The sequence below is a fragment of the Cyprinus carpio genome, chromosome B16 (genome assembly GCF_018340385.1).
Source record: "Cyprinus carpio isolate SPL01 chromosome B16, ASM1834038v1, whole genome shotgun sequence".
NCBI classification, from domain to species: domain Eukaryota; kingdom Metazoa; phylum Chordata; class Actinopteri; order Cypriniformes; family Cyprinidae; genus Cyprinus; species Cyprinus carpio.
In genome coordinates this window covers 18,452,399-18,466,777 of record NC_056612.1, presented here as the reverse complement: position 1 = coordinate 18,466,777, position 14,379 = coordinate 18,452,399, and the positions used below count along the sequence as shown (strand labels likewise).

The following is a 14,379-nucleotide window of genomic DNA, read 5'->3' as shown; positions in this document are numbered from 1 at the left end:
TAAAAATCTAATATTGACCGAAATATTCAGTATGGTATACAAGTCTGATAAATTAAAAGGTCTGTAATCTCAATCGATAACCATTGATACCTATATTAGGTGCATTCCTAAATAATTACACATAAGTTTTAAGTGCACATAGGTTTCAGCAAAAACCTCCATTCCTGTTTGGCGCCATTAATCATGTAAAGCTCTACTGAGGTTCTGTTTCGCTTTCTTCCTTTCTCTGAATTTTTGTTGTTTTTTCAATCCTCCTTCTTTTCACAGCCAACAGAAGAGAAGAAGAAAGAGAATGAGTGAGAGTGGAAAACGAGAGAGGGAGGGAGAGAGAGAGAGAGAAAGAGTGAGGTGTGAGTGAGGCAGCGTCTGTTGACTGTGAAGGTCACACTGGATCAGAGAACTTCCTCAGGGCAGAAAATAAATGAACTCCCCCACCCACTCCCGCACGGAGAAAGACAGACAGAGAGTGAGTGCGAGAGAAGAAAAAAGAACAAAAAAAAAAAAAACAAAGAGGAAGAATTGTGATTTCCAGAGCGTGAGACTCAGAGAACTCTGCATGACGATGACTGACAGCCAAACTATATCGAGGGTAGCATTGGCGGGCGCACGTTCGGACCGACGGACGCAGCACCAGCCCCTGTGCCCATCACGCATCCGTCTGATGCCCAAATTAACCTTCTCTGCAAAGTGAAGGAGGCCCAAAGCAGCCTAATCAGGGCCTGATTATGGCAGCAGCGACTGGTTAAAGGGTCAGGGTAATTGTGCCATCAGAGGCCTGATTGTTTTCAATCAGTAGGGCGGCTGGAGTGACAGCTGGGGGATTGAGGCGCTGATGGAGCCGCGGTGGGCCTAATCAGAGAGAGGCTGGGTGGGGGGAGGGGGGTGGTGGGGTTGCCTGATTGGTGCAAATGAATAGTCACACCACAGCAACCCCCCCTCCACCAACTACAGCCTCTGCCTGTGTGTACATACACACACACACACACACACACACACATGCTCAAATAATCCGCACACCTTTTTTTCTCACTCTTACACCATAAATTAAACAGGTGGAGTTTGTTTGTGAATACGACCTTAAGCATTCAGATTTACTTAACAACACTTTGCATTTGGCCGTTATAGAGAATGTGACTCACAGCGTCCAAGATTTTGAGACTTTTTTTCCGGATTCAATAAAAAAAAAAATTCACTATTAAATTATAAATCATTATATTATTAAATTATAATATATTACAAATTATAGTGAAAACCTGAACATTTTGCATTAATGGACCCTTCTCACATTCCCAGGATACAGTGGAAGTCGTGATAGTTGGGTAAACTTCTACAGTGGTAAATGGAAACTACAAAAAAATAATTTAGCATTCCCCAAAATAAATAACACAATAGCATTTCTATGACTTTGCAAAAGAGGAAAAATATCTAGAGACTGATTACAGTGGCCGCAAAGCAGCCGTTGTAGTAGAAACAACCCATGCAGCAGTATTATCTAGTGTTGTGTCATTTAAAACCTACGTAATACAATGCAAAGTAGTTTTATAACTGTTTATCAAATCTTCATATAAAAAAAAAACTCAATTTACGATGTTAATGACTGTGGAAAATGCATCACAACTGTCTGTGAAAGGGTCCATTACAAAATGGTTTGTGCTTGTTTTGGTTTAATGATAGCAGCACTGCATGAGCTCCACAAGTCTGTGTAAAACCTAATGGTTACATTGGCCAGCGTGATTCAAGATGTGCCAAAGAGCATCTTGAGCTTCAGTGGATGAACATCTGACTGTCTGTACAAAGAGGGTCACATTAGTGAACTAGAAATGATGTAGAAACTTAAATATTTCATAACTTTTCTTTGGTTTTAAAGTTTTCAAAATCTGAAAAAAAAAAAAAACCCAACAACAACGGCCGTCTCAGAACTTTAAACCCCATGCTGATATTTTGCATTAAAGCTGTCTAAGCAGTTCAGAAATGTTTTGAAGAGTTAAAGTCTGTGAATCTGCGGCCCACACACCTGCCATATCTCCTCCTCACTGAGGGAGGTGAGGCGGTCGCTTTTTAGCACTTCCCTCAGGAGCCGATAAGGTAGGAGCAGCACTTCCTCTTGTCTGTTCCTCTGTAGCTCAGAGAGGTGATCCACCAGAAAGCCCACCACTGCTTCCTCTAGGGCCGGCAAGTGGAAGAGGTCTGCCAGCCTGTATAGGTCCAGGTAGTTAAAAATGTTCAGCTCCTTCAGGCACAAATATAAATACAGACAGATTCACAGTCAGAAGGGGTGTTTATTCATGCTGAAGTCTATGAACACAAACTAGTTGACCATTACAATCTAAAATGAAATCTTACATGCCCTAACTCGAGCACACAAACAATAAGATATGACCATGAATGCGCACATACAGTTGTTAAATAATGTCATACAGTAAATAATACAGTTAAAATAAATGATTACTAGAAGCTTAAGAGAGCTGAATTTTATCAAAGTCCACAATATCCATAACTGTAGCCTTGAAAATTCTAAGTAAAAGAAAGAATAACAGAGAGAGAAATGCGGTCAGGATGTTTCACAGACGCATGATTAGGAAAAATGCTTCACACAGAGACTGACTGCCATCTACTGGTTAAAATGAATAATCAGCACATTTTAAATGTAGTGATTTTCTGGGTTAATTTATGGGATTTTCTGGGCTAATTTATGGGGAAAACCTATGGATTTTTGCAGAATCAGCGCAAAATCCTTAAAAACTAATGACTAAGATTTCTCTCACAAAGGCTTCAGGAGAATATAACACAAAATCATATATAGTCTTATATACAAAACTACCATTTCAATAATTCTAGTTATTTGTGTCTTTTTGGAGCTTGAAAGCTCCAAATGTATACATTAATTGTAATCAAACTGAAAAGAACATGAAGGTGATGACATGAGAGTGAATGGATTATGACAGATTTTTTTTTTCAGAACTACTCCTCTAAGAAGTGAACAGGAAGCAGCAAGATCGTAGCACTTTTAAAAAACAAAATCTGACACAAACACAGTGATGCTGTAAAACAAAGATCTGATCACACAGTGAAGTTATATGTAGTACCTGCTGACCTACCTGCATGTTTTCAGGGCGAAAATGACTCATAAACACACCTGAATGAGATAGTGTGAACAGAGGCTGAGCAGTTCCAGCAGCTGAAGGTGGCTTCCAGCAGACAGGACGTCTTGTATCACTCCTGGCTCCAGCATGATCTACAGACAAAGGACCTGAGTAAGACTATCCTAAGAAACAACAACCTTGCAAACAGGGGTCTTCAACCTTTTTCAGGCCAAGGACCCCTTGGTGAAGAGAGAGAGCAGTGACCTTTTGTTAAATATTGTAAAAAAGTAAGCACTGCATTTTAAGCCAGCTCTATAATTATATGTATAGCAGACTACTATATTAAATGTCTTTACATACTTGATGCTTAGATTGCAAAGCCATTAAAATATTATTAATACAGAGTGCATTATAGGACCATACAAATACAGTCTCATTTTAATAAAAATGATAAAAGGAAACACATTAAAAAAAAAGAAAAAAGAAAAATGCTTCTCATAGAGGCTTAACAGCTAAATCGAAATATGCCACAAAATATGTTTCATTCTCTGTGCCACAGATGGTTAGCTCAAATCATGCAAAAAACTGTATTTTTCAGGCTAGTGCAGCTAAAGCACATATGCATCCAGGAGCAAAAAACAGGCGACTAGTTATTTTAACTGTGAAGGATAGGGAGCTCTACAGTTTATCCAATTCACTTGCATTCAAACGTTTGGGGCCAGTAAAGTTTTTTAAATATTATTGAGAGAAGTTTCTTATACTGTTCAAAGGTACATTTATTTGATAAAAAAAAATACAGTAAAAACAGGCAAATTAGGACATATTTTTACAATGAAAAATAAAAATTTTCAACTTTAATATATTTAAGAATTATTTTACATATAGATTTTACAATGATTATTTACAATTGTTTAATTTTTAAATGATTCTCTGATAAATAGAAAGTTCAAAAGAACCCCATTTATTTGAAATAGAAATCATTTGTAACATTATAAATGTCTTTACTCTCACTTCTGATCCACTACTGACCAATATAATGCATATTCATTTATTTGAACAAATTTGAACGTTAGTGTATATAATACTGAATCATGGGTGGCCTTATAATATCTCTGTTGGCAATGCTATAATGTAAAAGTTGTATAGTGACAGAGAACAAAACGAAAAAAAAAAAACGAAAAAATTATGTATTCATTAAATATTCATACACTGTAAATAATTAAACATTGAATTTAAAAGACTCTTACATATAATAATTATACAAGTATTATATATATATATATATATATATATATATATATATATATATATATAAAATATATAAATGTCTATACAGCATTTTTAAATATCTATATATATATATATATATATATATATATATATATATATATATATATATATATATATATATATATATATATATATATACACTTATCTATTGAATATATATACTGTGTATGTATGTATGTATGCATGTACGTATATATATATGTGTGTGTGTGTGTGTGTGTGTGTGTGTTATTTACCTCAAAAATATGCATCTAAGAACATGAACTCACAGTTCACAAACGTATAGTGTGATAAACCCAGGATTACAGTCAACCAGAATTAGATGTTCAAGTGTGTAAGCCCATTTGTGAAGCTCTTGAATAAATATTATTATTCACAAGTATTTCACTTATCTGCTCCTATTTCGAGAGTGTATTCATAATGGGGTCTTTCCAGAACCTAGACACCTGTCTTTGCTTGAGGCGCAGTCAATTTTATTTATTTTGCATGTTTAGGCTCTATGTAGCTGTGTGGTTTATGCTGAATTTACCTGGCCTGTGTAGGCGAAGTCCAGTGCGTGCTTCAGTCCCACGCTAGTCACACCCTGGAGAGTTACCTCATCTGCCTCACTCTCCACCATGCACAGACTGAACATGGCCTGAAGACACACACACACACACAAACATATTAGCAGGATGCACTACAGAACTAGAGTAATATAGTATCCTGTAAATAGACTTTAAAACAAAAAACATCAATAAACTCTTCATTCAAGGCTAAAGAGTTTCATACTGAGAATGAAAGTGAGTCCATGACCATCAATCAGTGCGTACTTTTGTTTCACACACACAAAATAAAGAGAGCAAGAGGCCAGTGCTGTCCCACTGTGGCAGGAGTACACTAATCAAAAGCATCGATTGCTGTCACAGAGCGAGCGTAGGATGGTCATTGATCAGAGCCCATGGAGGAGAGGAAGTCAAAGGACACTTGATTATCATTACACCTACCAAACGCAACTGATCAAACCTAACTGCTCCTAATGATTGAACATCCAGCGTTCATCCATGATGAACATCCAGTGTTGAATAAAAAAAGTGTGATCTATCTATTTATGTCTCAAACTCAAGGTGCAATAACTCTTCGATGCAGATTAAGTCTGGTTCAGGATTAAAATTAGTATCAGTGCATAGTCCTTTGAAAGAATCAATTGAAATCTAATGCAGGTCTTGGCTCAGTCTGCAGCCTCCATGTGTTAAAAACAGATGCCACGTGTTTATCATCTTATCTTTGTCACCTTACCTTCAGAAACTTTTCCCCCAGTAGTATCTCACAATTGAAGTGCCTGGTACAAGTGTACCCTGTTTTCCTATTTTCTATTTTAAGAGCAGCACTTATTTAATGCCTGACCTCGGCTCACATTCAGACTTACAAAAGGAATCATTAGAGCTGAGATTTGTTGACACTACTTAGTAGGACACCAATGCCCATAAGCAAGACTTACAGGGTTTTTTTGCAAGGGGATTGTGGGTACTAAGGATGACCAGTCCTGAGTCACATGTCTGGCTGGATGACTTCTGTTCTGACCTTGGAAAAGCAGAGCAAGCTGGTCAGACAGCAGCTTTGCGGGCTAATTAGTTTACAACGCATGCTTTTTGAGCCGTATGATAATGCAGAATCATTCAATGCCTCACATCAGTGTTTCCGGAATTGCTGCATTGTGAATCTTCAGTTACCAGGCAATCATATTTCACATGAGCTGTAAATGCAAGTTTTAAGTCTATACAGTATTCCACTAAAACTTTGGCAAGAATAAAACAGACAAAAACAACACACAGCACTACCAGTGTAGTCTGATTCACAAATTACGCTTAGGAGCTATTTTTTAATTAATAGTTCAAAGAGATGAATTGTTTACTTCAAAGAGATGAATTGTGGTTACCGAATCATCATCTGAGTCACTGAACTTACTTGTGTCATGATTGTTGCTGATTTCATTAACTGTTAAAGATATACTTGTATCTTTAATAACGATAGATAGATAGATAGATAGATAGATAGATAGATAGATAGATAGATAGATAGATAGATAGATAGATAGATAGATAGATAGATAGATAGATAGATAGATAGATAGATAGATAGATAGATAGATAGATAGATATGTGTTTACTCAAAAAGCTTTGCTATACAAACATCTTTGGACTAATGTGTAATGTGATTATTACAGTGTTTGTCTTTAATGGCCGTGCCACAGGCACTGATTACACCATTCACATTTATTCATTAGTGCCGCTGATGTGTTAAAGCTCGAAAGGGTGCAATATCCTGTAATTTCTCATGGACATCAGACCTGAAAATAGAACAAGAGAAGTGCCACTGGGTAGACTGGTATAATTTTTACATATTCTGAAAATAATGCGACTGGTATTTAAGTGTATAAACTCTGCCACATTTCTAGGTTGGTTCTGAGTGCTTTCGTCCATCCATATAACGGTTTTGTCCAGAATGTGTCTGTGAAGTATCAGCCCAAAATAATTTATTATAACAGCTGGAAAATGTAATTTTTGGGGTGTGTCTAAAAAAAAAAGAAGCTGTTTCGGAGTGTATCACTTTAAATGCAAATGAGCTGCATATTCATGCCCCGTCTCTAGAAGAGGGTGTAGTGAATATGTCTCTCTGCTTTGCATATCTACAGCAATAGATAGCCGGTAGAAGCGACATAACAGAGCAAGAGAACCAGGGTTCAGCCATACATATGGGAAGCCAAATGCACTGAAAGTGGGACGAAACAGCTCGATGTTACAGAGCTCGCGCCGCGCTGACCTGTCATCAGTGCAGATCAATGGACCGAGCTACCAAATGAATCTCACACTACAAACGGAGCCAAATAAGGTTAATCTCACAAGCACGGCACTTATCAGTTTAGAAATACTTAATGTACGCAGACAAATACAGTTAAACCGCTAATCACTATAATGATATGACATTGACAAAGGAGTCTGGAGTGATACACATATTTAGGTAGATTTTTAAGCGCATTACCGTGAAAAATGAAAGTAATCCACCGGGTCCTTAACAGCTCGGACGTTGGGAGAAAATAAAGACATGCAAACACAGAGCATTGGGATTGCTTGCAAGACACTGATAACGTTACAGCTGCTCAATCGTGGAGAAAATAAAGGACAGTGTAGAACCGCTGAGGGCAGAAACTATAGCAACGCACATCTGTCAATCAACCCCTGTAGCCTGGCCCGTGTGACGTCACACTGCGGTGAGAATCAAAACGGCACATCTAGACTGACTTGGTTTAAAGGGGATTAAAAAATTAGGAGTAGGTGTATTTTTATCATTGTAGGGTGATTGTGTTCACACACTGCCAACACACATTTATGTCCAAACCCCATGTTAAAGTGGATTTTGCATAATAGGTGCCCTTTAACAAGCCCTAAACTTGTAGGTATAATTCTTCCACAAACAATGCAGGACCACTTGCGAAATACTTTTGTTTTTTTGTTATTCACAGTAAAATATCAGACACATGCTCATGCATGTCTGCCTATTAAAATCTATTCAACCGTTTCATCTAATAAAAAACAGGAACAATACAAACCTTGCACCTTGCAGAGCCTTGTTTTGATTTGTGTGCACAGTAACTATATTGACTGAAGCTTTGGATGAGTCCATGTTTTAAATAAGCCATGACTAGCCTTAATCAGTCATTTGATAAAAAAAAAAAAAAAGGCAGAAGGTGTCCTCATCAGAAACCAAGGGCTAAAATCAAAAACAGAGGGATAAAATCTTATCATTCCAGCCCAACAGAGGTGGAGAGCTTCCCAGGAGACATATAGAGATAAATATACCTGCCCTATTTAATTCTGTTCTTTGAACTGTGCAGATAATCTTTCTCTCTGTTGCAGAGCTGGACGTATTTCTTCTTTGTAATCTTCTGAACAAACCAAAATCAAATCTCACTGATAGGATTTTCAGGCCGCTGCAGACTTTTCATTTCCCGTCTTGCCTTCCATGTGAACTGTACATATTTGAATCAGGATTTCACTGCTAAAAAGGAAAATCCTGTCACTGTTTACTCACTGTCATGTTGTTCCAAACTCGTATGACTTGTGTGAGGGACTACAGAATGTGTTTAACAGTATGTTAAACATTTGGATTTATGTACACATTTCTTTTAATATATAATGACTTATACATATTACATTTCTGTCTTTTTCTCGTACATAGCTTTGGATGGATTCAGAAGATTTGGAATTTTGCAATCAAGTTTAATGGCAATGTCAGTGGTATGTTTATGGTGCTTTTTTTATTTTTGGAACTCAGCAGCACTCTTCCCCATTCACTTTTATTGTATGGAAAAGAGCAGCGTCAACATCTCCCTTTCTGTTCCAAAAAAAAAGGATATTGATGGAGGCCTTTTTCTGCCACATTAAAAAAAAACATACTATACTATACATTGGTAAATCATAATTCTAAAGTCACAATTATGACATCAAACGTTGGAATTATGAAGTACTAAGTCATAAATAGATTAAGATTAAAATTAAAAGTTATGACATAATTATGACATAAAAGTTAAGACTTTTATAATAATTGACCCTTATCTAATAACTTTGAATTTGTAATTTTTGTTGTTTTTTTGTATGTCACAACTATGGCTCCATATCTCATAATCTCTTATTGTTCATAATTTAGATTGTCGGATTAGATTGTTAGATTGTTTGCTTCCTCACTGCTCTCCACTGTTGTATCATAATAAAGGCAAGAATAATAAAGGCAAAGATAAATCTAAAAAAAAAAAAAAAACATTATGGCTTAGTACGTCATAATTCTGACTATTTTTATGACATAATTATGATGTATCAAAGCATGATTTCTTTCCTATCTGGTGAAAATGGGCTACCACAGATATGGAACGACATGACAGAAAAAAATACATATTTTTGGGAGAACTATACTCTTAAAGGGATACTCCACCCCAAAAATGCTTTCTTTCAAATCACAGCGTAAATACACGTAGAAAACGTATCCCTGTGGCGCGGCTGACACAGAAAAGCATAAGCTGTGCGTACAGGTCATATTCTCCAAAATGGCACTACGCTGATTTGGAGAGACACAGAGGAGACGAAGTGTTGAATAAAGTCATTATTTTTGTTCTATTTGCATACAAAAAGTATTCTCATCACTTCATAACATTACAGTTGAACCACTGATGGCAGATGGACTATTCTGATGATGCTTTCATACTTTTGTGTATTTTACTTGGCAGTCTATGGGATAATCACAAGCCTCCCGGTTTTCTTCCAAAATATGTTAAATTGTGTTCCGAAGACGAACAAAGCTTTTACGGGTTTGCAACGACATGGGGGTAAGTGATTAATGACATAATTTTCATTTTGGGGTGGAGTATCCCTTTAAGTCAAGTCAAGTCAAGTCAAGTCTGCTTTATTGTCAATTCTTCCACATGTACAGTACATACATACAGAGAATCGAAATTGCGTTACTCTCAGACCCCCGGTGCATACAGATAACACTAACAGTAGAGCCTAAAAATCTAGGTCAAATATAAAATATAAGATAAAAACTATACAATAAGGGAATGTAAAAAAGACATAATAGAAAAAAATAAAATAAAAATAAGTTTAAATAAAAGCAGCGCAAGGCACATGGCAGATAGAGTGCAAACCAGTGAACAAACAGTGCAGATAAAAAGATTTTTTGTGCATAAAAAAAAATAGCTTATTCAGTCTGATTAAAAGTGACAAAGTGACAAAGGGCTCAGAGCAGTTATTTTATTAAACTGACTGATGAGGAGGTAGAATGATGTCAGATCCATGGTGAATGAGGTAGTGAGCAGACCACTGCTGCACAAAGTGACTGGTGCATGACATTCGTATGTTAGAGGGAGGGGGGGTGGAAGGACCTGGGGATGTGGGGGGGGGGGGGGGGGGGGGGGGGGTTTCATAGTTCAGTGGTGCCTGAGGCAGAAGAGGGACGGGGGGGTAAGTTCGGGAGCGAGTTCAGCTTCCTGACAGCCTGATGGATGAAGCTGTCCTTCAGTCTGCTGGTCCTGGCCTGGAGACTCCGCAGTCTCCTCCCTGATGGCAGCAGACTGAAGAAGCTGTGTGACGGGTGAGTGGGATCACCTGCAATGCAGAGGGCTTTTCGAGTGAGACGGGTTCCATAAATGTCCTGGAGGGAGGGGAGAGAGACACCAATGATCTTCTCAGCTGCTCTCACTATGCGTTGCAGAGTCTTCCGGCAGGACGCGCGTGCAGGCGCCATACCACACAGTGATGCAGCTGGTCAGAATGCTCTCGATGGTGCCTCTGTAGAAGGTGTACATGATGGGGGGTGGGGCTCTGGCTCTCCTCAGTTTGCGGAGGAAGTAGAGACGCTGCTGTGATTTCTTGGCCAGTGCTGCGGTGTTGTCGGTCCAGGAGAGGTCCTCTGTGATGTGCACACCCAGGAACTTGGTGCTGCTCACTCTCTCCACAGTCGCACCGTTGATGGTCAGAGGAACATGCTGAGTGTGCGCTCTCCTGAAGTCAACAACAATCTCCTTCGTCTTCTCCACGTTCAGAGAGAGATTGTTGTCACTGCACCACCCGGCCAGGCGGCTCACCTCACTCCTGTGGTTTGTTTCATCTCTGTTGCTAATGAGACCCACCACAGTTGTGTCATCCGCAAACTTAATGAAGAGGTTGGAGTTGTGTGACGGTGTGCAGTCGTGGGTCAGCAGAGTGAAGAGGAGGGGGCTCAGCACACATCCTTGGGGGGCCCCAGTGTTCAGTGTGATGGTGCTGGATGTGTTGCTGCCGACACGTACTGCCTGAGGTCTTCCAGTCAGAAAGTCCAACAGCCAGTTGCACAGCGAAGTGTTGAGCCCCAGCTCGACCAGTTTGTGAATGAGCTGTTGAGGGATGATTGTGTTGAATGCTGAACTGAAGTCTATGAACAGCATTCTGACGTATGAGTCTTTTTCCTCTAGATGTGTGAGTGCTGAGTGGAGGGTAGTTGAGATGGCATCATCGGTCGACCGGTTGGACCGATATGCAAACTGGAATGGGTCCAGGGAGGGGGGGAGGGCAGACTTGATGTGGTGCATGACTAGCCGTTCGAAGCACTTCATGAGGATGGGAGTAAGTGCAACAGGACGGTAGTCATTGAAGCATGATGGAGATGGCTTCTTCGGGACTGGAATGATGGTGGTAGCTTTGAAGCATGTGGGAACAACAGCCTGACTAAGTGAGATGTTGAAAATGTCTGTGAAGACATCAGTGAGTTCTGCTGCACAGTCTCTCAGTACACGCCCAGGAATGTTGTCAGGACCCGGAGCTTTGCGTGCATTGATCCTGCTGAAGGATCTCCTCACGCTGTCTGGGGTCAGCATCATCACCTGGTCACTGGGAGGAGGTGGAGTCTTCTGTGCAGTGGAGCTGTTTTGTGCCTCAAAGCGAGCGAAGAAGGTGTTTCAGCTCGTTCAGCAGAGAGATGTTGCTGTCACAGGTCCGCTGTGGGGGCTTGTAGTCCGTAATGGTCTGTATCCCCTGCCACAGGCTCCGAGTGTTTCTGCTGTCGCTGAATTGATGGGCTATCCTCCTGGAGTACTGTCTCTTAGCCTCTCTGATGCCGCGGGATAGGTTGGCCCTGGCTGTTCTCAGGCCCCCCCTCGTCTCCAGCTCTGAAGGCAGCGTTCCGCATCTCCAGGAGTCTGTAGACTTCCCCTGTCATCCACGGCTTCTGGTTGGCCCGGACAGTAATGGTTTTTGTGACTGTTACATCCTCAATACACTTGGTGATGTAGGCAGTGACTGTCTCCGAGTACTCCTGGAGGTCAGTGGAGTTATTATAAGTGGCAGCCTGCTTAAACATATTCCAGTCAGTTGTATCAAAGCAGTCCTGAAGAGCCTCAGACGATCCTTCTGGCCACACTTGAATCTGTTTCTGAACTGGTTTGGCGACTTTAACGAGCGGTCTGTATGCAGGCATTAGCATGACAGTGATGTGGTCTGAGGCACCGAGGTGGGGGAGGGGGAGGGCTTTGTAAGCTCCTCTCTGTGTGGTGTAAACAAAGTCTAAAATGTTTTTACCTCTTGTTGGAAAGTTAATGTGTTGGTGTATTTTAGGGAAATACACTCTTTAAGTCAGCATGGTTGAAATCCCCAGCTATGATGAGAAAAGCATCGGGGTGTGCTGTCTGCTGCTCACTGATGTGCTGGTACAGTTCATTTAGTGCATCGTTCCCTGTTGCTGTTGCTGTTGTTCGGGGGAATGTAAACCGAAACGAGCAGTATGGCAGTATATTCCCTCGGCAGATAGAACGGCCGGCACTTAATAATCATAAACTCCACCAGGGGTGAGCAGTGTTTGCAGATCACAACAGCATCGCGGCACCACGCGTCATTGATGTAAACACAAAGGCCGCCGCCGTGGGTTTTTCCTCCCGCGAAGAGAGCTCTGTCTGCTCGATAGCACGTCAGCTGGTCGAGCTGAATGGCGCAGTCCGGAACGCTGTCGCTGAGCCATGTTTCCGTGAATACAAACACACAACAGTCTCTTACAGTCCTCTGAGTTGAACGTAGTAATCGGATGTAGTCCAGTTTATTGTCCAAAGAGCGTACGTTAGCCAGTACGACGGTGGGGATGGATGGCTTGTGTGGGTTAGCCGTTAGCCTAGCCCGGATACCTCCGCGCTTACCCCTCTTCTGCTTCCTCTCACGCCGCTTGTGGCGCCTCCGCTGTGGGCGAGATGCAGTAGAGGGGGTCGGTGATGATGTAGGCCTCCGGAGCAGTTCGAGATCTCGCAGCAGTTCCGCCCGCGTGCGCGGAGTTTAACTCTAAAAATGCGGCTCTGCCGACATCCAGCAGAAACTCACGACTGTATGCGCGCTTAAAGACAGATAGACGCGATGACGACGTACAAAAAAAAACTGCGACTCACAAGACAAAAAACACGAAAACACCGTTCTGTCGGGACAGAGAGAAGCCGCTGCGTGTGGACGCGCCGCCATCTTGATGACAGTGGGAGTGTAGATATATAAAGATCGAAGAAACCTTTCTGTACTTGTATGGCAGACACTCTCATTGATTATATTTCATGAGATGGAATCTCTAGAGTGTAAAATCTCACCCGGAAGTAATCACTGCAGGCTGCCAGGACTGCCTTATGAGCATGGAACTTCTGCTCCCCGGCGACCAGGGTGACATCGCAGAGCAGTCCGTCCTTGCGCTGCTGATTAAGGGCAGAGAGGACAGAGTCCTGGTGGGATTTGGATTGACACAGCCTCTGTCCTGTCAGCATGTCCTGAGAGCTGAGACACAAGAACAATGCTGCAAGACAAGCCTATGCTTGGAAATTGTGAACATCTCATCATGGAATCCTGTGGCCAGAAACAATGAAGTGTGCATGTGTGCCTGTGTGTCTTTCTGCCTGCTGCTGAACACTAGGTCTATATCAATATATCTATTCAGTAAGTGAGATGTCATTGATTCTCACTGCTCCCGTGGCCCTGAATAGCTCTTTTCAGCTCAACACATTCATATTTAGCTCACATTCTCAAAGAATGCATCGATGATACAGTAAATTTGTTTATTTATTTTTTGTTTAAAAAAGTACTGTACATGTAATTTTTTTAAAGATTTAAAGATAAATATAAATAAAATTAATCTAACAATTTTTAAGTCTAACTTATATAATTTTGTTTTAAAAACAAATTAATTGCAAGCAAGATTATATTTATGATACTTATGTACACTTACGTACACTTTTACAATAAAATGATATAACTATAAATAAAAGGTATGAACCTTCTTTGAATTAATATGGATATGGGCATTACCAAAAGTTGCTAAATAAACCAACATATTTGGTGGTATTTTTTGTTAGTTATGTACATAACTGTGTGCATAAATGCTACATGACATATACATGATTTACCCTGATGGCATGTGGGTGACACTGTGCTCTTTCTATGTTATTATTGACAACAGTTGCTGGGGTGGGGGCGGAGGG

The 14,379-nt window shown here is 40.4% G+C and overlaps 1 protein-coding gene across 4 annotated transcripts in view; it reads right to left on the bottom strand.

Moving 5' to 3' along the window:
- Nucleotides 1–14,379, bottom strand: part of LOC109106092 (kelch-like protein 32) — a 31,772-nt gene that overhangs the window by 15,037 nt on the left and 2,356 nt on the right. For 3 of the 4 annotated variants that reach the window (XR_002020520.2, XM_019119410.2, XM_019119409.2), the window contains exons 4-7: nucleotides 13,498–13,678; nucleotides 4,903–5,010; nucleotides 3,137–3,235; nucleotides 2,015–2,230 (exon numbers count right to left, since the gene is read on the bottom strand). Coding sequence is in view for 3 of the 4 variants with exons in the window: in XM_019119410.2 (XP_018974955.1) it covers nucleotides 2,015–2,230; nucleotides 3,137–3,235; nucleotides 4,903–5,010; nucleotides 13,498–13,678 (604 nt within the window). In the remaining variant the exon portion in view is untranslated. Of the gene's footprint in view, nucleotides 1–2,014; nucleotides 2,231–3,136; nucleotides 3,236–4,902; nucleotides 5,011–13,497; nucleotides 13,679–14,379 lie in introns of those variants that run through there. The other variant, XM_042741285.1, reaches the window with a different exon arrangement.